The sequence below is a fragment of the Hakea prostrata genome, chromosome 11 (assembly GCF_041222555.1).
Source record: "Hakea prostrata isolate BN-2017 chromosome 11, UWA_Hpros_2, whole genome shotgun sequence".
Lineage (NCBI taxonomy): Eukaryota > Viridiplantae > Streptophyta > Magnoliopsida > Proteales > Proteaceae > Hakea > Hakea prostrata.
The window spans coordinates 13495769-13523766 of NC_142610.1; the positions used below are offsets into that span (position 1 = coordinate 13495769).

Consider the following 27998-nt stretch of genomic DNA (forward strand, 5'->3'; position numbering starts at 1 on the left):
CATATTTGTCTCGTAAAATGTACTCAACAGGCATAACTCAAACTAGGACATGCTTATTTGCTGGCAGTAAGTTCTGTAAGTTTTTGGAAGAACGTCCAGATGGTAGAATGAATTTTTCACATAATCTTCATTCCAAAATGACTGCTTCAGAAGATCATTCTGAAAGCACCATTTTGTACAAAAGCATAATTCACAGATTCACCATGGCAGGAAACAAGGAATATCAAATAGACACTCTAAAGTGGTCTGTTCAATTACATAAAATGTTACTAATGAAGGACAGTTGAATCTAAAATTTCTCCCTAACTGACAAGACACAACCTAAACATTTCTGTTTCTATTTCTAGAAGACCATTTCCATACATACCTTGCATCTCTTAGAATAAATACATACACATCTCTTAAAATCACCCTTCAGATACAATTATTTTAGACCTTGATTTGAATACTTCAATGTGGCTAGTAAGACATTTCTTTTTGGGTAATAAAAATGAGGTAATCAGATGGCATCTGTGCTGCATTAATGATTAAGATTATCAGTAATGATAACAGTGAGGACTTGGGGTTGGGGGAGAGAGAAAAAGCAAAGAAGATAAACCTACAAACATAAGTCACTAGCAATTTTGTAAAAGAGGTTGTCACCAACAAATAACTTGTATCTGGCCAGTCATTGTTGAATTATGCCTGGTATATCAGCGCTACTTGATGGATCCCAACCTGGAGGGTTAATGTTTGGCCAATCACCACGACATCCTAACCTGATATAGAGACTCTTCTTCCCTTCAGAGAACACACCAGAGGATTGAAGAAAAGAAAAGAAAAAAAAAGAACCACTATCAAAAGCAGAAGAACCCAAAGCAACAAGCATATTCAAGCATATATATATACAAGAACACCATTAATTTTATAGCAGTGGATTATCGAAGAAAGCAGGTATTCTCCACCCTTTCACATTAACCTTTCTTTATTATGGTGTAGTGTGCACCTTAGGCCTCAGACCTCTTTTGAGTAATAACAATTCCAGATCAAATCATACATGCTAAATCCTTGTACTCCCACAACATTGATTCTGAAAATTTTTGTAAGGACACAACTTCATGCTCAGAAAGTCCAAGCATTTTCTCAATTAGCTGAGGTAGATACAGTGGAGAAATTGACAGAATATAAGAATATTCAAAATCTGAAATGTAATCAAAAGGCGTTCATGTAGAGAGAAATCAGTATATTGATTGAAATGAAACTGAAATTGTGAATTTATTCTAAATTTGGGTACATAAAGTATAATAGAAAGCTGAAGTCTAGATAACTCCCTGAAAATGAAATACTAATCCAATCAAAGAGATGCTTATTTAGGCAGATGATCACGGGTTCTGCCATTTGTGCACTTTTCTTATATATATACAAATGCGTGAAGTGCCTCCACCAAGAAAAATTAAAGCCCTCTTAAATCTAGATAGGAGTATAGGACTAAGAGAATGAAAGCCAGTTAAACTTTAAAGTACTCAGTGCCAATCATATTTTTAATTTGTAACACTACTACTGTATGTGAGGGACCCTTGAAACTTCAACTTTTTTGCTTCATAAACAGAACATTTCTCATAAAGAGTTTAATAAGTGACAATCTCTAGGTACCTGGAAGTTTTTTGTCTGATAAGATTGACCTTTTTAAGGCGCTCAAGGACGCCTGAGCCACAGCCTTTGAGTAATCAGGATCCCAACCCCCCAGCTTGACAACAACATCAGCATTGGAGTAAGCATTGATTCCCTCATTGATGCTTTTCTGAACCTCCTCTTTGGCTGAATCTTCATCTGCATTAACAAATCATCATAGGATATTTTCAATCAGAAAAAGTAAAAGGAGAACCTGATGACGGAATAAAACAACCAGGATGGACTTGAAGATGACTTCCAAGCTTAGTTGTCAAGGTATGTCAGATTTGATACTGACACTTTGTTCAAAGCTTTCTGAAACTATCTAACCCTACCAATAAAATTGAGATGAGAGAGAAAAAAGAAGAAGCAAGAGAGGTGGGTGGTAGTACACCACATGCTGTTCCTGCTTTATTTCATGAAAAAACTTGCATACAAATGGGTGGTGGCTGGCAGTACACCATATGGTGGTCCCACTTTATTTCGTGCAAAACTATGCATGGATGCACAATAGTGTTCATCATATCAACCATTTTGTCTGGCGAATATCAAAGAAAATACAAGAAGGCAGTAGTGGATTTGATGATCATCATAACATAAATATAAGCAAATAGTCCCAAAAGAAGAGGGTGGAAAAATATTCATTTTCATGCATATTATTTTGGATGATTAATTTGCTATATTTCCATGTGCTTATAATTGATTTATATCAATTTACCCTAATATTATATGAAAATGAATATGTTGCACCCTTTCCTTTAATTTCTATAATTTTGGTGATTTTATATATTTCCTAGAAAATCCTAATTAAGATTTATTACTTTTGTTTGTAGGAAATTATCAATCAAATCTGCAGGGGTATTATTGAAAAATTCTGTGAAGAGAATCCTAATGTAACCAAGCTGGATTTTATTCCACTCCAGAAAGGAAAGTCTTGTTCATCAAATTACAGTGCACTCTAAAAGCTTCCTCAAGTAAAAAATATGGAGAGAAGGATTCCTTGCATGCTTCAAGATTCTTTTTCCTTGATTGATCCAGTCCCAAATAGGAAATAAAATCTCTCTACTCATCACTGTTTCTACACGGGCTCCAGGTACACAAGGAAGATTCTGGGCAGCTACTCTGAAATGTTTTAAATGATTCCCCTTCCTTTAGTCTACTCATAAGAAGACAAGACTATCCTAACTCCAACTCTTAGAGCAATTCATAAAGTTTTACTTCGATCTCTAAAGATTTAGAAAAACATACAAGTAAATGGTCTACAACTTGACGAAATACAACTTCTCTCTTCTACTGAACCCATAGCCTATTTCATTCTAAAGCAACAAAACCCTACTGAACTCTCAGCTGGGAAAGGCAATAACTTGAATTCCAGGCTAACAGGTCTACCTGCTAGATCCTTTTCTTAATGCTGTGAACTTCACTGCCATTTCCAGGCACTGAAAGTGACACCATCTCTAAACATATTAGCATCATACTGCCTTTGCCAAAATTGTCCACCCTGATTCTTAAATTACAAGGTTACTCATATAATGTAGATTGATAATATCAATCTGCACATGACGGATGCCCTTAAGAGAAGAGAGCGGGTTGCCGATCCAATGATTAAATCTGGATTGAACCTGATCTCAAATTTTATGGTCAACTTTCAAGATAATAAATACTAGATCACAATACTGTTTATAAACCAAAGGGACTTCACAATATTCTTAAGACTTTTGATTGGTGCTGCTCATTCAAATAAAGAAACAAACCTCTAGCTTCAGATTGTGACAGCCATACAGTAAACCCTGCATAAAGATGCCGCCATTTATCAGTCCTCCCAGCAGCTCCATGAGTTCCTCCAAGTGTTGCTACAACAGCACGAACATGACTGCAAATGAAGGAAACATTGAATACTATCCAACATTTTCAAACAAGTCAAAAAGGAAAAATGAGAGACCAACCTAAATCAGCTCGAAGACCTACCTACTAAGGCTTTCAAAAACAGCAGCTTCTGCTTCTGCTACAGAATCCGCTCCTTCTGAAATTACCCCTGAAAGTGACTACACTTGTTAATCCACTGCATCATTATAACAGAAAGTCATTGGGCTATGTCTAATGAGAATCTGCAAGTCAAGCCTCAGAACTACCCTGTTTTTAACAGAAAATAGACTCATTGATGCAGATCAGCAGTACTTCAGCAAGTATTGAGATAGAAGCAAAAGAAAATCCAAAATGACCCCAACACCCCCCCCCCCAACCCACACCCAAAAATAGATAGATAATTAAAAACTAAAACACTGTTTAGCCTGGATCATGAGGCTTAGTTGAATATATATATTTCATTAAGTTAACGTCCATGTCCTTGATTAAGATTGTACACTCTTGTCTGAACAGAACTTCTATTAAGATAGGGTTTTACACTTTTACTCTTGTGGGAAAATAATTCCAGCTTTAGAGGAAGGATGTTTCCTATACTTGCTCTAACTTATCATCCTTATTTGAAGCACATTTGGGTTTCTATATAACGTGTAGAGGAGAAAGCCTACCCCACAATTTCTAGATTGGATAAAGCTTAGTTTTTCTCCCCTATTTGAGATTCAGAAGGATATTGAGACATGTAACACAACTTTTGATGAGATTTGAAGGTAGTAGTGAGATTTCAATCATGTTCCAAGTGAGTTATCACAGTTCCTGCAAACAGGTATTAACCCTAAATCCTAATATTCTGCTCATGTTTGTGGACTGTCTCATAATTTTCTCTCATAACTAATTGGGATTTTGGATTAGTTTTATATTCCTAAATCACATCTCCTACACTTAAGTTCTCTAGTTAAAGATTCACAGTTTGATCGGTTTAGTTTCTTTCTGAGATAGTATTAGTTTCAAGCGATAACAGTACCAGAACAGGACCAAAACAGAACAACAAATGACCAGATCTCAGAGTAAACACACAGAAATTCAGCATGTTTATCAGGCTGAAAGCCTAGTTGAGTACTCCTTTTAGACAGTACAAACTTTGGTGAAAGTTTCAGCAAGATCAATTGCAGGTTCTGCTTATATGGGCCAACCCTATTTACACTAGAATAGCTAACTGTCAAACTCAGGAAAATGACAATCAGCTACAGAAAAGCAATCCTACATGAAGTCGGACTACATCAGTCATCAAATACTCAGCAGCATATGTATTTGGGAATAGATTATGAAAGCAATGTCAGTTAAGGGTTTCTTAAAACAGAATCTAGATCAGCAAGATATGTCATCTTCCAATCAGCAGTCCTGCTGAAGATGAAACTGAATATCGCAAGACCTAAAACTGAACATAATTGCAGAAGATGTGTGCACAGTTCAGTAGAACAAAAAATAAGAGCCAGTATCTGGGCCTCTATTAAAATGTGTTGTTTCACTACAAATCACGCCTTAATTTTCACAAAGCAACAAGCTGGCAACAACATTCTTGTCGAGTAACACTGGCAACAAAATGCTAGTATTTCTATGGTGGTGCACATACACCATCAAGCTAAAGCAAGGAGGGCATACATTCCTAATGTTGCCTCATCTATTGAAGGATACAACATGACAACACGACAGTTCTCTACTTATGAAATTACAATTTGATCATCTACCTCAACATATGTGCTACCTCAGTTTGAAATCAATAGGAAGGCATCTTGGATCCATGACCTAACCAGACAGAGTCTGAATTCTTTCATGTCTGTGAGTATTGATATAGTTACATCACATGAAGAGACTTAGTTCAATAGGAATTAGTCTAGGGTTGGGTTCTATACATGTTGACTTTTGATCTCATGGGATGTAATAGGTCACTTCTATGGGCCTAAGATGTGTGCAGTTAGTTTTCTTGTGGAATTAGCTGGTTATTAAGTTTATTTTTAAGTTATTCTAAGTTAGTTCAGTTAAACCAGTTCTACATGGTTCAACTTAAGTTGCAAGCAATTAGTAGGTGTCTTAGAAGGGCTGGATTGTGATTGTTTTGAGTCTATTACAGTTTCCTAGTCAGTTAAGTTACCTAATAGGTTAACAATCGGGTTAGACCTAAGATAACCTTAAGTGGAGTGGTGAGAAAGGATATCCATAGCTTAGGCCTTGTATCTAGCATGGCTTTAACAGAGCCGATTGGAAGGCCAGAATTCATGTAGCCGACCCCGTTTAGTTGGCACAAGGCTTCTTGTTGTTGTCTAATTGGAGTATTTTATATAGGTTGTAAATTCTAACATGGGCAAGTATTGAAAACAAATAAATAAGAAGAAGTGTTATTTTGAATTTTTTTTTTGGATGATTAAATAATTAAACTAAACAAACAAGGAAAATACAAAGAGACTGGAAGAAAACCAACAGCCTATCAAGAGGAAGGTCGGAAGGAAGAGGTGAGACCCCAGGATTTAACAATAAGCCTATTCCTAGGGGAGTCATCAACCGGGGGATGGGGAATAGAGAGAAATCTAGAGGATACATCAAAACAACTGGCATTCTAAATCGTGTCCAAAGGCCGGGATTTGGAGGTCCATCTCCAAAGATTGTGCTCCCACCACAAGTGGTGGATAGTGGCTCCAAAGACTAGCTTACCAACTTGGTCGCAAATGGAGGAGCCAGAAAAGTTTCTTAGAGTCCAAGCCCAATCTCGAGCAAACCATAGAAACGTCTCAATGAGGCCAAATAGAAACTAGGGCGTTTGCCCAAAGGGAATAGAAAAAAGGGAAAGAGAAGAAAAGGTGATCGAGATCCTCTAAACCATTACAACAAAGGGTACAATTTTGAGTATTCTTTAGCCTTGTGAGAGTAATGCAGTTTCCCCTTTCCTCCATTGAATTTTCATCTCTTCCCTGGGCTGATAAGCACAATCTGATGACTATCATAGTTTGGTGATGGGAAACCAGGTCCACCGTTGATCAGAAACAATATTTTTCACCACAAGTCCAAAGAGGGAAATGTAGAAAAACAGATTGTATGATGAAATTATGTAACCCACATATAAGCAGCAGCAAATGGACAAGACCACAGACTAATTTGATAAATAGCACACCTTATAGCAGGATATGGAATGTCCGTATACGTTACTATCATCAAATTAGTATATCCACAGATTTTGTCAATATTTATGCATATTTGAAGGGTAGGTAACCATAGGAAGGCCATGTACTGTCTCACGTGTCACCTGTTTCCTAAATTATTTAGTCATACATAGAAAATATTGAGATCTGACACTGAAAGGCTGCTAGACAGCCGAGTTCTGAAGAATTAAGATGGGAGGCATTCATGTGATTAAACGTTGTCCTGCTAATAATGACTCAGCCGGACCATCTCAAGTGTTACAATTCTCGTGATTTTCCAATATAGAAGACCAAATTCATTAGAATGATACTTACATGAATCAATTTTTTTATTTGAAAATGCTTCCAGTAAGTCACTTGTATTAAGTGGAGTGTACCTACAACAAGTACAAACAGTTAGCCTTCTATTAATCAACCATGGTGTTTCCAACACAGAAAATTTTGCATATATAAATAGGAGAAGATTAATATTTTGACCGCAACCAACAAAAAGGCTCACTAATCTAAGCATCACCATCTTATTGTATAATTAAAAACAAAATACTAGTTCAGTAAAGAAGGATAATAGACTGACATAAGGGGGCAGCTCAGAAAAAAACCAACACTTCATAATTATGATCAAGGTTTAAAGTATCGGTATCAACTATCGTATTGGTTAGGTGATTTTAAGAAACGTATCGTCCTGTATCGAGTATTGTATCACTCTGGCTATTGTATTTTAGTATAATTCAATGGAGAGACATATCGAGATGTATTGTATCGGTTGGGCCAAATATGGATACGTATCGGCTAGTATCGCATGGTATCGTGGGATACTTTAAACCTTGATTATGATGTTATGAACTTACGAGTTCAACACACTCCTTCCTTGGGGCCTAGGGTTTGTGTGCTTTAGGATGTGTTTAGGAAAGGGTCCTGTGACAAGAATGATGATGTACATTAACAGCATTCATGCAGAAACTTTGCTTTCTTGAGAGGAAGGGAGATTTTTGCTTAACCATTATAATAATATATTGTTTTGATAGGGGAATCTGTGAGCCTATAATCGAAGGCACTGTCAGAGAATAAATGGAAATAGACACACAGCCACCTACTATATACATTATTACCCTCCCAGGCCTACAGTGGTGGGAGCCTCATGCACTGGCTACATCCTTTCATATCCTGTAGTTTCACTTCTTCAAAGTAGTATAACATATAGCAAAAAGGAGACTAGAGGATCTGTTCCCTATGATTGAAGCCATTAGAAACCTCAATAGATAGATAAGAGACTTTAAGATGCCAAATACAACAATTCACATGAATCTATACATAGCCAATAAGAAGGAAATTGCAACGTATCATGCTCAAGATGAGGGAATGTCAGTAAGTACAACAAAGGCACTGGACACACAGGTATACAGTGTTATGGCACAGACAAGATGGTTAAAAGAGAAAGAAAGATGCTAGAATGGCATGGACGGAAGTGGTAGCGAATGGCTTCAGGTTACCAACAAATAACATTGAATGGAGAACAAGGATTGGAGCAACTGACCAAATTTAATTAGGATAATGCTTACTGTTAAGTAGAGTTTATTGCATGGATTTAAGTATCAACTTACATGAAAAAACTCTTATGAATACCAAAAGCTTGCTAATAGTTGAATAGCCAGCTACCAGGGGGAAAATGTAAGTTGAATTGTTCCATGAATATGAAGAAGAAAAAAAAAAAATGTAAATTGGTTGCAAAATGATCAGAGGTAGAACATTAGAAAGTGGACAAAAGAGATTAAGAGCCTGTTTGAAGCTTAAAATTCCCCATAGTTACTAGCCAAAGGAAATAAATTGTGTACCCAAGACCAACAGCAAGTTCAGTGGCGATTTTCTGGTTTATTTCTGTTGACTCCCCAACTATGTAGATTGAAGTTCCTTTCAATAGCTGCCCGAGTCCTTCTGAAAGAGACTCCCATGACTCCATGATATCAGGCCACTTCAAGTCAGGATCATGCTTTTTTAAGTTCACCACCAATTCATCCTCATCTACATACCTGTTGAAAAACTATAAATTTCAAGCAAAACATGCAATGCCTTCCTTATATTGGATTAGAATATATGTCTGAGACAAACTTAACGAACCATATTGTTTCAGAAGGCTTTATCTTCTCATACAGAAGGTTAATTTCTATAAGAGTGATAAGAGACCCAGAGTTGTGCATTTTGATCATCAAGGAACTGTCATCGGAATCCACCAATATATCTTTGGAGACTTCAATATCTCTGCTCCCCAGCTTTAGTCTCAGTTCCACCTCAGTAGCACCATCAGTAAACTGCATATGTTTCAACAGCAAGATGCTTCTCAGTTCATGCATAATAAATACAAAAAGCAACTACAAGAAAAGGTTGTATATGAAGGTCCTACTTGTTGAGGTCTATTATTTTTGGTATGGTCTGAGGACCATGCCATGCCATTATTCTGATTTAAATATGACAAGAAGTACACCAATTCCATAAATCTGCCATTGTTGCATTTCAGGGCTATCATTCTTTGTCAACGTGTAGGTTCAGTATGGTCTGAGGACCATACAATTCTTCTGATTCTTATATGATCAGAAGCTCATCAATTACACAAATTGTCTCATTTCAGGGCTATTATTCTTTGACGACGTGCAGGTTCAGTCTGGTCTGAGGACCACACCATTTTTTTGATTCCATGAAATCACCACTGCAGCATTCAACCATATAAGTGATGGTCATTCCAGAGGCTGCTTATTTGGGCTAGGATGATAATGCCCAAGTTCTTTATGCCTTATGCTGTAGTCTGCCCACCATACAGCCTTTTGTACTGAATGACAGGACGCAAATCCAGACTCAAGGATTGTCACCTTGAGTACAGGAATAAGTTCAGTTCTAACCATTATCTAGCTAGCTTTCGTTATATGCCCGTAACTATTCATTCTCCACCAATACCATCAAGTTCAGATTGTTTGTTGCTTGTTTTCTTCACATTATAGGACAACAGTTCCCTCTCCATCATTCAACAATAACTGTAACTTCTAGCCCACTTCATTTTTGGGTTCAAGAAACCATTTTTCCTAAAGGAACTAATTTAACAACAGAGAAATAGATGGAGAATTCTTGTAAATACCTCGTAATCTCTCGTGTTAACAGGTACAGTTGATGCACTTCTGGAGGAAACAGAGCTGATCCTCTTCACAAGACTTACGTCGTCGGAAAGGAAGCGATGCTTCGGGAATGGAAATTTCTTCTTGAATGTCAAATTAGGTAACAATTTGCAGAAAGATGTGCTGGTGAGCCCAAACTCCAGGGATTTTAGTGACTTCTGGTACTGTAAACAGGGAGTGGGAAAGATTGAAGAAGTAGCCATTCTTTTTCTTTTTTTTTTTGGTAATCAAGAAGTAGCCATTCAGAGTCTCAGACAGAGAAAGAGAGAGAGACGTTAATTTATCCGTTTGGATGAAGAGTAGTTCATATATATGCCAACGAAACGAGAGATTATATTATGTGGTAGCAAGTAGCAACTAGTGATATGGAATCTGCCAAGGAATCAACTATATCCAACGATATGGAATCGAAATTGCTTCAGCCATGTGCATTGACGGTCAAGTGAAATTTCAGACTGTCGAATCCTAAATTTCGGCTGAGATTTCGTTCTCGACTGTTGAATTTCCGACGGATTGGAAAAAATTCCGATTGATAACAGTTTTTGTGTTTCTAACTTCTTTTTCTTAATCATTGGATTGATAATCATGACTTTATGAATACTATGGCTCAAGTTTGGAGCTTTTCAAAAATGTTTTAAAGGATTGGAGTCTAATAAAAATTTCACTCTTGATAACAAAATAGCTTCTCTCAAATGAAGTTTACATCTTTCAAATTGAGATTGAAGGGGGAATTATTGATGATCATATTATTGATAGATTAACGAAGTCTTTTTCATCATCTTCACCATCTCATGAAGGCAAGGGAGTCTGACTTGAGATACAGGGCCAAGATTATATTGGATGGATGATGGCGACGACTCTCGATTTTTTCGTTATTGCATCAAGGGGTGATGGCTAGTGGATCATAGGACAGAGACTTCTTGGTTAGCCCTTCTCGTTTTAGGAAATCAAGAATGGACTAGTGACAATAGCTCAACCTGGGAGTTGGGACTCTTTGATTCTATGAAGTCCATCTAAAATAGCAACTAGTATTTTCTATGAGGGATTTAGGCCTATGAACTGAATGGAAATTAACTCCAATTGATACAAAAATCCTGGGAAGATGAGCAAGGAGTTCCAAATGTTTCCAAGAAAACTATAATATCTACTCTGCTTGCGGTAGATCTCTTCCAAAGCCCTCGTCAATTAATATTCAATGAGGATTCTCTTGGGACGTTCAAGAAATCAACGATGCCACAAGCTCAAAGATCTTCACAAGGATTAAAAGACTTTATCCAAAAAAATTGTGAAAAAAAAAACCATCTTTATGATAAAGATAATAAAATTTCCGCAACAGAAAGTGATGGGAAAATTAAACGATTTGATCATGAACTTCTACTCAAAAAATTTACAACTTCAATGGATTTTTATTGATGATAAAGAGAATGAAATTTCCGCTACAGAAATTGTCTAACATGATCATATTCTGGAAATTTAACTGAAACTGAAGAAAAAAACAAAAAAAAAAATTCTTTCTAGCTATTAACAGTAAAGTAGAGAAATTAAAGGGAATTTAGTTAGTGTGATCGATATTGCAGCAGGGCAGACGAAATCAGAAAGCTTTATTATCCTTGCGAGGCTTCCACAATCCGGCGAACATTAGCAGGAGATTCATCGTTAGGGCTAGAAATCATGGAAATAATACTGATTAATATGCTTTCCACAGTATGAACAGGTGACCATCTTTCACTGGCAAGTTCATACCCATTAGGGTCTTCACCAGGTGGGTGAAGGATGGAGATGCAAACTGCTCCATCAGGGAAGACGTTTGGATGCCACATCTCTGAAACGAACTTGACCTTAGGAGGATTAAATGGGTAATCTTGAGGAAAACTCATGCGGGCTTCAAAAGAACCAAATTCATAAGGAGTATCAAGAGGACCCATGATATTAACACTCCATTCGTATATGTTGTTTTCATCTACAAGACCCACAGAGAATCCTTCTACTGGAGTCTTCAGAAGTTGTTTAAGCTGTTGTTGAAGAATGCGGTTAGCGCGAGGAATTCCTCCATTCTTGTTTTCTGGCAATGCTGCCATTCTGAGAGATCGAGAAAGAGAGAGGGTTTGATTACAGAACGGAAGATTAACAGAGAAGAAGAAAAAAAAGCAGAGAATGTGTCACAGGTCTGAAGGATTGGAACTTGGAAGGTGTTTATATAATAGAGTGATTCATGAATTCGAGTCATAATCTAGGTTGGAGTCCTAACACCAACCGAAGAAGGATTGTTTTACCAAAAAAAAAACCGAAGAAGGATTGTTTAGACTTGCATTGATATCCGTAGGATCAAATTTGAGTGAGATATTGCAGAATTTAGATTCCCATCGAATGATCAAAGCAGTAGTCGAGTCTTACATGGTTTCCTTTTTGTTGATGAGTATATATAAACTCATCAAGTCAGTTAGGAATTAGGATTTGAAATGAATTGAAATTCCATATCTAAATCTTTCCTCATTTCCTCCGTAAACATCTTTTCTTAATTTACCTGCAGGTTCCAAACTCGAATGGCTCTCCCATGTCCAAACAGATTCGTTTCACTCTTCATTTCATGCGACGGTCGATCGTCTCTGTCCAATAAGATGGGTTTCCTCTTCGTCTTCTCCGTTTAAATCTATTACAGGTATGCGACTTCGTTTCAGAAATAAGTTTATGTTCATTCTTCTTCTAATGGATCGTTTATGAAAGGCTTTAGCAGTTTCTTGGCTTCGTTTATAGTTCTGGCAATCGGATTTATGCTTGTTCTTTCTTTTAAGGGTAATTTTCATCTGGACCCCTAGGGTTTGGTCCAGGTCACTTTTAGTCCAGAAAAAGTCCCCCTTTGCATATGGCTCCCCTGAGGTTTCTATAAATGAATATTTAAGGACAAATCATAATCGTGCCATTTATATCATTTTGATCTAACGGTTTATATTAAAAAAATAAATTATAATTACAATTTTAATCTTTTAATTTTATACTCAAAGGGTCTTAAAGAATTCAAATTTACAAACTTATGCCCCGATTGAAATTCAATGAACTCTAATTCCCATTACAGACGGGAATAAAAACTACTAATTCCAAACCCGGCTCCCAGAAAAGTAATGGGAACTAATCTGGTACTAATCTGGTACTAATCTATTTCTATCTCTTCTTCTTGCTTGCGACTCTTGGATTTGAATCTTCTCAAGTCTTCTTTAGTTCTTAGTAGTTTTACAGAAACCTTGTTTCGTTGTATTTGATTTGTCCATTTTTCCGTAGGTTTCCCTTTTCAAGATTCTTAGAAAATAAAGGAAGACATTTCCATCAAAAACAATGGAAGAGGTGCGCTCTCACACTCGCCTGCGCGTGCACTCTCATGTTCTCTGCTCTATTGATTTGGGCCCCCTCATCTCTGAATCTGAATCTGAATCTGAATCTCTCCCTCCGAGACTAGGGAGACACTGTTGTAGACGACGACCGAGACTAGGGCTGGGGTTTCTTTTTGGTACAATGGGAGAAACCCTAAAACATCTCAACGCTTCCTTCAATCCCTATCTCACAATCCTAGGTCTAGCCGCTAGGCTAAAGCAGCCATTTCCATCAAATCTGTTTTTATGGGAAGATAAAAGATAAAAACACCGTGAACGTACATGGTTCCGTCAGATTTGAAGATTTGAAGATTTGAAGAAAGAAATAGAACACCAAAGGCTCTATCCCAGTTCTTAAACTATCCCCAATCTTTGACCTGGAGGAGCAGATCAAAGCCCTAATTGTCTCTCACATGCTCTCTGTAATGGGAATGGGATTGAATTGAGTTTAATCAAGGATATAAGTTTGTAAATTTGAATTCTTAAGACCCTTGAATATAAAATAAAAAGATTAAAATTGCAATTATAATTTGACTTTTCAAAATAAATCATTAGATCAGAATGATATACATAGTACAATCTTGACCATTGCATCATAAGGGTATTTTGGTCATCAAAATTATGATTTGTCCTTAATTAATCATTTCTAGAAACTTCAGGGGAGCCATATGCAAAGGAGAACTTTTTCTGGACTAAAAGTGATCTGGACCAAACCTCAGGGGGTCCAGATGAAAATTACCCTTCTTTTAATTGGCTGGAAATGGTACTTTAGTATTTTTAGTTATTTAGACGAACTGTGTTTTGAGATTTCGAGTTTACTGAGTTTTCATGTTTTTCTATTGTTGGAAATGATCTGAATACTCAACATTTGGATGAGTTTCTCAAATTTTCAGAGTGTTGTTTTCCTTTAAAATGATTCACGGTTTTAGCTCCCTCGTCATTTCATTTTCTGCCGCAGAGATTTGCACTCCCTCGCCATCACGTTTCTCGGCAGTACAGCTTTTACTCTATTCTACAAAATAATAATGGGAGGAAGGAATGTGCGCTTGGGGAATGTACAAACTACCATAAGGTGCATTCCGTTTTAACTCTTTGACTTTGCTGAGACATGATCATCTTCTGTTTAATGTTCTGGGTTTTCTTCTTTCTTTGTTATTTTGGTCGATCTGATGATTACTTTTGGGTAGTTCTTTTGGAAACTTTTGAATCTTGGATCGTTTGATTTGGCTGTTCGTAATCGATGGTTCATGTCTAACTTGATTCAGTTATGTTGGTTTATTGTAGTGGGTTGAATCCCAAGTTTGGGTTTAAGACTTTTGAGACATGCTATAAGCGAAGTTTGTGGTAGTTGATAAATTCGTACCATTTCGATGATGTTGAAACATTTTGATTTCAAGCACTGCTAGAATTGTTTCGATGGTTTTTCTAATTCGGTGACATGCGTACTTCTTTCGGAGAGGATGATCCTGTTGTAAGGAATTTCTTGTTTGTGTTTCAATTTGTAGCTTATTATGGTAACTGACCACTGGAGAGAATATTCACACCCATCTCGTGTCCATGGAAAAGAAAATCCTAATCGATAGATCTCAAATCTATATGCATGGTTCTCCGATTTGTTTGGGTTTTCCTCTATTATTCTGATAATCTATTCTTGCATTCTGAGGTTTACCCACTTTGTATATGTGCGTGTGAGATGCAGGCATTTATTGGTGAGGCCCTTCGACTCTCCTTATCTTAATATGAGCGATTGATGCTCCTGCCCTTTGCTGCCTCAAAGGAGCAAGCTCGCAAGCGATAATCATGTGTGACGTAATGTCTGCACCTCTCGAGCGTTTCTTGAGACCTGGGAAGAAATTTGATTGGTATATTCATTCTGTTTCTTCTTTTCATTTACTTTGAACCATCTAATCTAATGATGTAATGAGCCTTCTGAAACTAAGAAATGGTTGTGTGCACACTCTCTTTTCCCTTTGAAATGGAAAACTGCTTAAATACCACGGTATAAAATGATTAAAATGTAGACCATTGTTTTTATCATTCAGGATTTTAGACTCGCAGAATACGTATAATACATAGTTTCCAGAAATCCTAATGATAGAAAACGTATTCTCCCTGATCTAAATTGCATTCTACAATATGTTCCTCCTCCTATTTGAATGGAAACATAAACATATCGGAGAAAAGGATGCTCCCCCTACTATGATCAACAACAGAAAACCTCATAGCCAATAAAGTACAGCAGGATATGGGACAGCAATACGCATACATACGTCAGTACGTGTACATAACAGTTAATGCTCCCCCGTAAGTTGGAGTATATAAACCACCAATGCCCAGCTTGGAACAGTTTTCAGGGAAGTAAGACCAAAAAGAGGCTTGGTAAACAAGTCCCCTTACTGATCTCCAGAAGGAACAAATGGACTACAGCCCTGGCCTGGTTTCAATGTTCCTTTCTTCCTCACTCTCCTTGTCTACTCCTTACCAAGCACTGGTTACAGATTCTGGGGTAGTTTACCACTAAAAGACTAGAAACCTTGACCATCTCAAAACAGAGTTCAAGTGCAGCTCCAAGGAAGGCCAACAAAATTCTAAAAGCTGAGTAATATCCGATTGCCTTATGAAGTAATTTATGTTGATATCTTAAGAAGTATACATTACAGAACTTGCCATCAGCCTTCTATGCACAGAATTTATTTCAGGTAGATTGATCAGTCCACGAAAGCAAGATAGATGTTAGGTAGCATGTGTAGCTGCAACAATTTGATTGACATCTCAAAGAGCATCAAAACCAGGATTAAATGTGATGTATGGCTATCAATGCTCTGATCCCATATTTCCGTGTAACTAAACACAAACCAGTAACCAGTCAATTATCAATGCTCAAAAAGGAGAGAAAAATGCATGAAGAGAGGAAAACCACAGAACTGCAATAGATTAGATTACATTCTATCATCGTCCAACCTCCTCTCTTTATAATACTAGCCAATAGGTGACAATCTGTGCACTAGAGTAGAGTGAAAAAGTCCATGATCATCAAAAAAAATGTCCATGATAAAGGAGCAAAAGAAAGCCCTAAACGGAAAAAACACTGCTGACATGCATAACCAATTGTCACTGGAAAAGAGGCATGTAAGTCTCCCCATAGAGATACAAATGACAAACCAAGGAGCTTGTGGGTAAACTTGATCAAACAGTTGAAATGTATCAAAGGTATATTAGAATAGCAGTTAAGGCAGGGAGAAATATAAAAGAAGCAAGGAAATGGAGAACTTAGCAAAATTAGGGTTTCAGTTAATAAGATTAGGATGCAAACATTATCACTCTTGAACATAAAATGTCAGGGTCTACTATGATGGGATAAGTTAATTGCTGTATGTTTGTCAGTCAAGGCAAGCCCCAAAGCGAAGGTAATTTCTTCGTATATTAAGCTATATGTTTGTCTGTGCTCCTTTCGGAGTCTATTTCTTTCAATAGTAAGGACTTTGGCCTCATTTGATGGGGCTGTTGAGCTCAATTCAACAAAGCCTCATCCCCAACCTGATATGTTGCTGGTGTTACATCCTACAACTTGATGGGTGGCTTGATTTTCTTTTCCATTTTCTTGAGTCATAATTGCTGTCACCCCTTGCAATTAACGCAATCTATTCATTCAGTTTCATTGGGTCTTTACGTTTATCTAAGATATTTTTGGCCTCTTTAACTGTTGCAATTATGCTGTTGTTTCTGTGGTCTCTTTAGCCTCTTTGCTTTTTTAAATCGGCCCTACCATCAATTGGATCTCTCTCGAACCCGCAGTTGGTTTATTAGAAGATTTATGAGCTGTCAAACTGGCGACTTCTCAATTCATTTGTATTTGAGGAATCTCCTTAAACTCTTTGTTGAGGCAGGAAAAGCTAATGTGTCTATAGATTACTCGATTGACTGCAAGTGAAGAAATTGAAAATTCAGAAAAAGAGCAACCAATATATTCACTTGCTCTTTTCAACAAACTTTAGCTTCCAAGCACTGGTTGGGTGTGCACCTAGAGTTTTTAATATGTTCATCAAAACACAACATAAGTAGTCCTTCTGAGGACCTGAAGCCCTCTTCTATTTTACCCAAAAAAGAGTAATCCTCTTTTACATTTTAAGTTATTTATAAAGTTCTAGATGGTTAAAGGGCAAAGGTAACCTGTAACCACAATATTCAACTGCAGGATGAGGGTTTGTCTCTCGTATTGGTCTTAAGACAATTTGCAAGTGCTTTTCCAATAGAGGAGCTAATGGCAGCTTACAGGTTTGATGACTATCACCTGATTCCTCATAGTAAGTCAACTTCTTCCCTGTTTCTACATGTGTCAATTGTAGGATTTCCATGTTGCATTTGTATTTGGATCTCTAGCTCTTCTGTCAAGTATACTTCTTTAGGTGAAAAACTGGCAGCTGTGATGGTTTTCATTAAATCAAGTGATACTTTTTCCCGTGGATCCTAGCACAAAAATTGCGAGTCTTGGAGGCTTTAAGTTTACCCATGAATAAATTCTCATTTTATTACAATTGCATTGTCATTTTTCATCCGAGAGTTCCCTTCATCTTTTTTTGATAAAAGAGTTCCTTTCATCCTGGATGGTCTTCTTGTGTGTGTGTGTGTGTGTGTGTGTGTGTTTTTTTTTTTTTTTCCCATTGAAAATCATTGGTATGTTCTTATGATCTCAGTGTCTTAATAGTAATGATTCCCTTGCCATTTGCTCTTTCCTCACCTGCTTTGTTTACAACATGAGTTTTATATCAGTTGGTGTCCAACAAAGAGCTCAGATTAGCTTCCAGGGCATCTACTTGGAAGTAAAGCTAGAGACTCACCCTTATAGAAAGCTTCAGGATCAAGTTAACTACTTTCTTGTTGAACTACCCGGATCCAGCTGTTAGTGGTAAACGCTTTCATACTCGAGCCTAGATTTGGTTTTCTTTGCTCATGATGGATATAAAAATTCCACCTCAAACAAACAAACCAAATCAATGGTATTACTTTAAACAAAAATCTTACTAAATTAATCCTCAAATACCAAAATTCCATAGCAAACAAATGAACAATACCGGACTATTAAAAATACAACAAAACTAGAATAAAGAATATCACTACGTTTACTAACAAATGCTTAATCCATGTGAATAAACCACACGTGCATATGCACGGGTGTCCTTACTAGTGAAAAATAAGTAGCAACTAACTAGTAACATTTTTGGAATTGTTCCAAAAAACCAGTTTTTGGAGTTTTTAACTTCTTTTCCTTAATCATCGGGTTGATAACCATGACTTCATGAATACTATTGGCTCAAGTTTAGAGCTTTTCAAGAATGTTTTAAAGATTGGAGTAGGGGTGTCAATTTATAGCCCGAACGTAAAACCAAACCGCACCAGCCCGTTATAACCCGAACGGCCCAAACCGAATCTTAATGGGCCGAATTGCTGAGGGTTGTGGAGCCCGCACCAACCCGAAACCGAACTGCAACCCGTGTTGTAATTTTACATTAAATAGTATTTGAATAATTATATAACCATTAGGCAATTGGTATAGACAATTAAAAAAATTAAGCATGAATTCAAAGATCAAATAGTCATTTACTACCTAATTTCTAGGTTCTTGATTTCTATAGAATGGGTGTATTTTTTAATGGAAATTGACCAATAGTAACTTGCTTCCATATAATTTGCTGTTGTAGGATGCTAATTGTTTTCTTACACACCATAACCGTTAGTCAACCCGAATTTAAACCGTTAATCCAAACCGTTAGTTAGCTCGAACCCAAACCGCACCAAACCGAAACCGTTATTTGCTAATGGGCCGTGTTTGGGCTAGATGTTCAGCCCGAAACCGCCCAAACCACACCGTGACACCCCTAGATTGGAGTCTATTAAAAATTCACCGCCTTAATAACAAAATAGCTCTCTCTTTAATGAAGTTTACATCTTCTAAATTGGGATTGAAGGGGAAATTATTGATGATCATATATTTGATAGATAAAAGAAGCCCTCAACATCTTCACCATCCATGAAGGCAAGGTTATATTGGATGGAAGATGGCACAACTCTTATTTCGCATTGCATCAAGGGGTGACGCGGGAACCGGATCATCTCTCGTTGGGGAGCACTCTATGGCTTCGACAAAAAAACATGGGTCCCACCGTGGACAAAAAGTTTTATTTTTTTATTTTTTTCAAAAAGTGTTTTTCACCGTGGGCCCCACTGATCTTTGTGGTCAGGAAGCGTCGGGGAGCACTTTGTGCTCCCTCGACGGGGAGATGATCCGGATTCCTGCGTCACCCCTTGATGCAATGACGAAAAAATCAAGAGTTTTCGCCATCTTCCATCCAATATAATCTTGCCTTCATAAGATGGTGAAGTGGTCGTTGATCCGGACTCGTGACGCGGCGAGTGCATCATAGGACAGAGACTTCTTGGTTAGGCCCTTCTCGTTTGAGGAAACTAAGAATCGACTGGTGACAATAGCTCAACCTGAGAGTTGGGACTCTCTGTTTCTGTGAAGTCCATCGAAAATAGCAAGTATTTTTTTTTTTTGGTTTGCCAACCCCGGTTTGTAAACCGATGGTTCGACCCGTGTCGCACACCTGGCTGTGGTGGGTGAGTCTCCCAGCAGGGATTTTTTGCATCCACAAGGATTCGATACCGGAACCTTGCTTAAGCGAACCAAGCTGCTTACCACTTGGTCCAACCCCTGTTGGTAAATAGCAAGTATTTTAAGTAAACATATGAGAGACCTCTATGAGGGATTTAGGCCTATGAACTGAATGGAAATTAACTCCAATTAATACAAAAATCCTGGGAAGATGAGCAGGAGTTCCAAAGGCTTTCAAGAAAACTATAATATCTACTCTGCTTGCTGCAGATCTCCTCCAAAGCCCTCGAATCAATTTATATCCAATGAGGATTCTCTTGGGACGTTCAAGGAATCAACGATGCACAAGCTCAAAGATCTTCACAAGGATTAAAAGACTTTATCCAAAAAAATTGTGAAAAAAAAAAACTATCTTTATGATAAAGATAATAAAATTTCCGCAAAAGAAAGTGATGGGGAAATTGAACGATTTGATCATGAACTTCCCCGCAAAAATTTACAACTTCAATGGATTTTTATTAATGATAAAGAGAATGAAATTTCCGCAACAGAAAGTGATGGGGAAAGTGAACGATTTGATCATGAACTTCTCCGCAAAAATTTACAACTTCAATGGATTTTTATTAATGATAAAGAGAATGAAATTTCCGCTACAGAAATTGTCTAACATGATCATATTCTGGAAATTTAAATGAAATTGAAAAAAAAAAAAAACCTTTCTAGCTATTAACGGTAAAGTGGAGAAATTAAACGGAATTTAGTTAGCGTGATCGATGTTGCAGCAGCAGAGCGAAATCAGGAAAGCTTTATCATCCTTGCGAGGCTTCGACAATCCGGCGAACATTAGCGGGAGATTCATCGTTAGGGCTAGAAATCATGGAAATAATACTTGAATAATATGCTTTCCACAAGTATGGAACAGGTGACCATCTTTCACCGGCAAGTTCATACCCATTAGGGTCTTCAACGGTGGGTGAAGGATGGAGATGCAAACTGCTCCATCAGGGGAAGACGTTTGGATGCCACATCTCTGAAACGAACTTGACCTTAGGAGGATTAAATGGGTAATCTTGAGGAAAACTCATGCGGGCTTCAAAAGAACCAAATTCATAAGGAGTATCAAGAGGACCCATGATATTAACACTCCATTCGTATATGTTGTTTTCATCTACAAGACCCACAGAGAATCCTTCTACTGGAGTCTTCAGAAGTTGTTTAAGCTGTTGTTGAAGAATGCGGTTAGCGCGAGGAATTCCTGCATTCTTGTTTTATGGCAATGCTGCCATTCTGTGAGATCGAGAAAGAGAGAGGGTTTGATTACAGAACGGAAGATTAACAGAGAAGAAGAAAAAGCAGAGATTGTGTCATAGGTCTGAAGGATTGGAACTTGGAAGGTGTTTATATAATAGAGAGATTCATGAATTCGAGTCAAAATCTAGCTTGGAGTCCTAACACCAACCGAAGAAGGATTGGTTTACCCACAAAAACAAAAAACAAAAAAAAAAACCGAAGAAGGATTGTTTAGACTTGCATTGATATCCGTAGGATCAAATTTGAGTGAGATATTTCGGAATTTAGATTCCCATCGAATGATCAAAGTAGTAGTCGAGTCTTACATGGTTTCCTTTTTTGGGCATCGTATACACGAGTTTCCCATTGTAACCAAGGTCCAAAAAATACCCAAAAAATAAAGTGAAGATTGTTAAATCAGAATGACAGAAAAGACTCCTTTGTGGAGGCCATAATTCTAACCAGGTCATGGGCTCGAATTTGTGCTCCTACCGCACCTTTTCCTTTTCCCGGGCTCCTTCGGACTTGAGACCCCAAGAGACAATGACCAAAAAAATTAAAAAGAATAAAAAGAAAAGACCCCTATAATAGTGTCTGAGTCTCCCGCATCCACAACTACTGGGGTCTTGCCTTTTAGATTAAGTTACCATATCTCAGAAGTTAGCCCCCCTTGAATTTGTAATAGGATATTTGAGAATATCATTTGTTTTCCTCAAAAAAATTTAGGTCAGAGTATTTCAAGGTTGTTCAATTGATAAGGCTAAAGCTTTTTAGTGAAGATGTCATAGGTTCAAGACTGATGTTCTCACTTTCAGAAGGCTGTAATCATCTTATGGTCGAGTTGATTATAAATCCTTTTTCCAATATACAAACAATGTAAATAGCTCCCCTCTCCTCACCTTAGCTTAGCTCCTCTGTAGAAGATATTAAGGGGCTATGTTTAATTTTCTTATATTGTTCTTTTAGTTTTATTCCAAAAGGGATAAACACAGTTGTAGATGCTTTTGTTTGGAGAGCTTTGTCAATCCCGTGTACAATGATTTGGCCTATTTCTGCTTCTTGACTTGAGGAGTTATGGTCTCCGGTTGCCTAGGCTGTTTCACGAGTTTTCTTCAATGGTTGGATTTTCATTAAACAAAAAAATGTAGTAGTTTGAAAACCCAGGGAGTTTGCTCTATTTCTTAACCAAGAGGAAAATAAACCGATACGTAGCAGATCGGTATCGGTGTACCGACTCTAAAACGTGAGCCACGCAACGACTCCCAATTGGGCCAATTCCTCACGGACCACACCAGAAGACGTTGTAGTCGTGTGGAGAAGAAAAGTCATGAAAATCTCTTGGTTACGAAGATATTTCTACGAAACCATTACTCTGATGTCTTCTCCTTCCAAATACTTTCTCTGAGACTCTAAGGATCTTTGATGTCCTCTAATGGACCTCTGGTTTCTATTCCTCTTTTCTCTCTTTCTCTGCCTAGCCCTCAAATCCTTCATCGGTCGCTTCTCACCAATCAAGCCTCTCTCTGCCACCAGGACCCTTTAAAGTACCCATAATCGGCAGCTTCCAGTGGATTCGAAGGTCTTCTCCTGCCAAAATCGAACCAATAATTCGCGATCTCTGCAACAAGTATGGCTCCATCATCACCCTTCACATCGGCCCCAACCCTGCAATTTTCATTATAGACCACTCTCTCGCTCATCAAGCCCTAGTCGAGAATGGTGCCGTCTTCGCTGATCGTCTGGTGTCGTCTTCGCCCAGCCGCTTAGTCAACAACAACCCACTTAACATCAGTTCTGCTCCTCATGGTCCTCTATGGAGGCTTCTTCGCCGGAATCTTATCTCCGAGATACTCAACCCTTCTCGAGTGCAATCCTATGGCGATTCTCGAAGATGGGTTTTGCAGATTTTAATTGAACAACTCAGACTCCATGTTGAATCAGGTTTGCCTGTGCGGGCGATTGATCATTTCCAGTATGCTATGTTCAACCTGCTGGTCGTCATGTGCTTCAGGGATAAACTAGATGAAAAAGTTATCAGAGAGATTGAAGATGCTCAGAGAAACCTAATTGTTAATTTGCGGAAATTGGCTGTTCTTGGGTTCTTCCCCAAATTGGGCAAAATCATCTTTAGGAAACGTTGGCACCAGCTATTTGAGATGCGCCACAAACAGGAAACTATACTCCTCCCTCTCATATCAGAACTCAAATGGAGATGGCTACATTTAGTTTTCCACTAATGTCCCTAAGAATTAAGACAATTAGATTTTTTACATTTCTTTGTAAAAGCATGAACTCAAATGGAGATGGCTACATTTAGTTTTCTACTAATATCCCTATGAATTAAGACAATTAGATTTTTACATTTCTTTGTAAAAGCATGAACTCAAATGGAGATGGCTACATTTAGTTTTCTACTAATATCCCTATGAATTCAGACAATTAGATTTTTACATTTCTTTGCATTAATTATAAATTATGTCTACAATTGTAAATTCAAATTATTGAATTAATTTTAATTTTCAATTTTTTTATTTTTATTTTCCCATAAATCATTAATTGCTTGATACATTATTTGAAATCATACGCCTTCAGGATTCAGATTTCGTTATCAAGAAGCCAAAAAGCCATAACAATATCGTTAGACATTGATGAGGGCTGTTCATCTTCTAACCACTATCTCTTTTGCTTCTGCTTTGAATCTCACCTCGACAAGTTGCTAAACCCTGAAAGTCACTTATTTAGCCGGCCTTCCCTAGTGACTTTGCTGCATTTTTCTTTCTGCAACGGCGTCGTTAAAGCTTCAGAAGAGGCTTTCCACCAGCATTCTCAAGTGTGGAAGAGGGAAAATCTGGCTCGATCCTAATGAGGTCAACGAAATCTCCATGGCCAATTCAAGTAGGTTCATCCTTCTTCCTTTTGCCTCTGTATCTCACGCCTTCGCATAAAGTACAGCAGGATATGGGACACAATACGCATACATACGTCAGTACGTGTACATAACAGTTAATGCTCCCCCGTAAGTTGGAGTATATAAACCACCAATGCCCAGCTTGGAACAGTTTTCAGGGAAGTAAGACCAAAAAGAGGCTTGGTAAACAAGTCCCCTTAATGATCTCCAGAAGGAACAAATGGACTACAGCCCTGGCCTGGTTTCAATGTTCCTTTCTTCCTCACTCTCCTTGTCTACTCCTTACCAAGCACTAGTTACAGATTCTGGGGTAGTTTACCACTAAAAGACTAGAAACCTTGACCATCTCAAAACAGAGTTCAAGTGCAGCTCCAAGGAAGTCCCACAAAATTCTAAAAGCTGCGTAATTTCTGATTGCCTTATGAAGTAATTTATCTTGATATCTTAAGAAATACACATTACAGAACTTGCCATCAGCCTTCTATGCACAGAATTTATTTCAGGTAGATTGATCAGTCCACGAAAGCAAGATAGATGTTAGGTAGCATGTGTAGCTGCAACCATTTGATGGACATCTCAAAGAGCATCAAAACCAGGATTAAATGTGATGTATGGCTATCAATGCTCTGATCCCATATTTCCGTGTAACTAAACACAAACCAGTAACCAGTCAATTATCAATGCTCAAAAAGGAGAGAAAAAATGCATGAAGAGAGGAAAACCACAGAACTGCAATAGATTAGATTACATTCTATCATCGTCCAACCTCCTCTATTTATAATACTAGCCAATAGGCGACAATCTGTGCACTAGAGTAGAGTGAAAATGTCCATGATCATCAAAAAAAATGTCCATGATTAAAGGAGCAAAAGAAAGCCCTAAATGGAAAAAACACTGCTGACATGCATAACCAATTGTCACTGGAAAAGAGGCATGTAAGTCTCCCCATAGAGATACAAGTGACAAACCAAGGTGCTTGTGGGTAAACTTGATCAAACAGTTGAAATGTATCAAAGGTATATTAGAATAGCAGTTAAGGCAGGGGGAAATATAAAAGAAGCAAGGAAATGGAGAACTTAGCAAAATTAGGGTTTCAGTTAATAAGATTAGGATGCAAACATTATCACTCTTGAACATAAAATGTCAGGGTCTACTATGATGGGATAAGTTAATTGCTGTATGTTTGTCAGTCAAGGCAAGCCCCAAAGCCAAGGTAATTTCTTCGTATATTAAGCTATATGTTTGTCTGCGCTCCTTTCGAGAGTCTATTTCTTTCAATAGTACGAAATTTGGCCTCATTTGATGGGGCTGTTGAGCTCAATTCAACAAAGCTTCATCCCTAACTACTTGGTGCTGAGAAATATAACTGATATGCTGCTGGTGTTACGTCCTACAACTTGATGGGTGGCTTGATTTTCTTTTTCATTTTCTTGAGTCATAATTGCTGTCACCTCTTGCAATTAACGCAATCTTTTCATTCAGTTTCTTTGGGTCTTTACGTTTAATATTTTTGGCCTCTTTAACTGTTGCAATGATGCTGTTGTTTCTGTGGTCTCTTTAGCCTCTTTGCTTTTTTAAATCGGTCCTATCATTAATTGGATCTCTCTCGAACCCGTAGTTGGTTTATTAGAAGATTTCTGAGCTGTTAAACTGGCGACTTCTCAATTCATTTGTATTTGAGGAATCTCCTTAAACTCTTTGTTGAGGCAAGAAAAGCTAATGTGTCTATAGATGACTCGATTGACTGCAAGTGAAAGAAATTGAAAATTCATAAAAAGAGCAACCAATATATTCACTCGCTCTTTTCAACAAACTTTAGCTTCCAAGCACTGGTTGGGTGTGCACCAAGAGTTTTTAATATGTTCATCAAAACACAACATAAGTAGTCCTTATGAGGACTTGAAGCCCTCTTCTATTTTACCCAAGAAAGAGTAATCCTCTTTTACATTTTAAGTTATTGATAAAGTTCTAGATGGTTAAAGGACAAAGGTAACCTGTAACCACAATATTCAACTGCAGGATGAGGGTTTGTCTCTCGTATTGGTCTTAAGAAAATTTGCAAGTGCTTTTCCAATAGAGGAGCTAATGGCAGCTTACAGGCTTGATGACTATCTCCTGATTCGTCATAGTAAGTCAACTTCTTCCCTGTTTCTACGTGTGTCAATTGTAGGATTTCCATGTTGCATTTGTATTTGGATCTCTAGCTCTTCTGTCAAGTATACTTCTTTAGGTGAAAAACTGGCAGCTGTGATGGTTTTCATTAAATCAAGTGATACTTTGCTAAAAGCCATGGCATCCTATTATGTCACATTTTTTTTCCCATAATAGGCCTCTTCTTGGGTTATATCTCCTTAAGTTTGTCATCGGAGGGAGTCTTCGGGCACCTTAAAATTTATTTATAAATATCTGAATAATAAGAATAGGATAGGAGAGCAAAAGGGCGAACCTGGTGCCTAGCAGAGTCCGAGGGTTTTTCTTGCGCAGCATTACCCCAACAATGTTTGCTGAACCGCTGTTTTGATAATAGGATAGGAGATAGCATGATACCCGATTGGCCTAGAAGATGTTTTCTACCACAAGTTCGTGGGTTTTGGATTCCACCAAATCCCCATAGATGTCAACTTTATTTGTGTACTGTAGTTTAGTTAGTGTATTAGAGTAATTGTGTTTAGTTTAAACAGGAAACAGGAGGCGAAGTGCTTGTATTTTTTTATTTTCTATTGGAGCTTATTCTTTTATGTTTCTGAAACAGTTTCCTAGGTAACTAATAGTTGCATATCAGTTTAGCCAGTAGAACCACTTTTTGTACAATTTCTTAATTCCACTTGCTTAAGTGATTTCAGAAATAATTTGCCTTAGCTTCCACGAGTTCCATCCTTAAAATTATGGTGGATATTATGATAACCTTATTTTTTCCTCTACAGGCAGCATTGCTCATAGAGTCTTCTCTGGTATCTTGAGATTTGATGTCGCCTGTACAGCATGTGGCTTCACATCCATGACATATGATCCATGTGTTGATATCTCACCGGACCTGGAATCGAACCAGAGGGGGTTCTTCAAAGATGAGTTCATCAAAGCCGATCCATGCTTCCAATGGTGAGGCAGATAGCAATGGCATATCTGTGTTGATTGGATGCTTAGACTGTTTCACAAGGCCTGAGAGACTAGGTTCACACCAGAAATTCTTCTGCCAGCAGTGCCAAGTGAGGCAGGAGTCTTTGAAGCAGATGTCCATTAGAAAGCTCCCCCTGATTTCCTGTTTCCATATTAAAAGATTTGAGCACTCTACCATTAAAAGGATGTCAATGAAGGTTGATCGTTACTTGCAGTTCCCATTTTCCCTGGATATGGCACTTTACCTCTCTTCTTCCATCTTGAGAAGTAGATTTGGCAATCGGATCTTTGATTGTAATGATGATGAGCCAGATACTTCCAATGACTTGTCTTCAGAGTTTGAGTTGTTTGTTGTAATCACATTATGTAATGGTGGTCATTATGTGACCTATCTGCGGTTAAGTGATCAGTGGCACAAATTTGGCCATTTTGATTTTTCCGCACCAAGATATGGGTTACACGAAAATGGTTTGGTTTGATGTTTCTTTCTTGGATTGTAGGTTTAAATACACATGTGAGTTAATTCTTTTTCCCGTGGATCCTAGCACAAAAATTGCGGGTCTTGGAGGCTTTAAGTTTACCCATGAATAAATTTCTCATTTTATTACAATTGCATTGTCATTTTTCATCCTAGAGTTCCCTTCATCTTTTTTTGATAAAAGAGTTCCCTTCGTCCTGTATGGTCTTCTTGTGTTTTTTTTTTTTTTTAACCATTGAAAATCAATGGTATGTTCTTATGACTTCAGTGTCTTAAGAGTAATGATTATCCTGCCATTTGCTTTTTCCTCACCTAATTTGTTTACAACATGAGTTTTATATCAGTTGATGTCCAACAAAGAG

At 37.7% G+C, this 27998-nt stretch overlaps 1 protein-coding gene, 1 long non-coding RNA gene and 1 pseudogene across 5 annotated transcripts; 1 reads left to right on the plus strand and 2 right to left on the minus strand.

Annotated features, from left to right (window-relative positions):
• Window positions 1–204: 204 nt before the first annotated feature.
• Window positions 205–10175, minus strand: SKL2 (shikimate kinase like 2). Of its 3 annotated transcripts, XR_016170709.1 has the most exons (9): window positions 9829–10173; window positions 8820–9010; window positions 8537–8731; window positions 7020–7081; window positions 3619–3685; window positions 3405–3523; window positions 1633–1809; window positions 603–780; window positions 205–515 (listed from the first exon to the last, which is right to left on the minus strand). XR_016170709.1 is itself a non-coding variant. In XM_089139782.1 (8 exons), the coding sequence occupies exons 1-8, from the start codon at window positions 10066–10068 to the stop codon at window positions 668–670; spliced, it is 1164 nt and encodes a 387-aa protein (XP_088995908.1). In that variant the 5' UTR covers window positions 10069–10173; the 3' UTR covers window positions 205–667. The 3 variants fall into 3 exon arrangements, 2 of the variants coding, with proteins under 2 accessions (XP_088995908.1, XP_088995909.1); XM_089139782.1 differs by having other exon boundaries at window positions 205–780; XM_089139783.1 differs by lacking the exon at window positions 205–515 and having other exon boundaries at window positions 673–758; window positions 9829–10175.
• Window positions 10176–11469: 1294 nt separating this feature from the next.
• Window positions 11470–11790, minus strand: LOC149000198 (ubiquitin-conjugating enzyme E2 14 pseudogene; annotated as a pseudogene).
• A 33-nt stretch (window positions 11791–11823) lies between these two features.
• LOC149000199 (uncharacterized) lies at window positions 11824–27917 on the plus strand. 2 transcript variants are annotated; one of them, XR_016170787.1, is made up of 6 exons: window positions 11824–12524; window positions 14189–14302; window positions 14930–15092; window positions 17426–17534; window positions 23726–24028; window positions 26966–27917. It is a non-coding gene; the product is annotated as an uncharacterized LOC149000199 (long non-coding RNA). The 2 variants fall into 2 exon arrangements; XR_016170789.1 differs by lacking the exon at window positions 23726–24028.
• The last annotated feature ends 81 nt before the right edge of the window (window positions 27918–27998 follow it).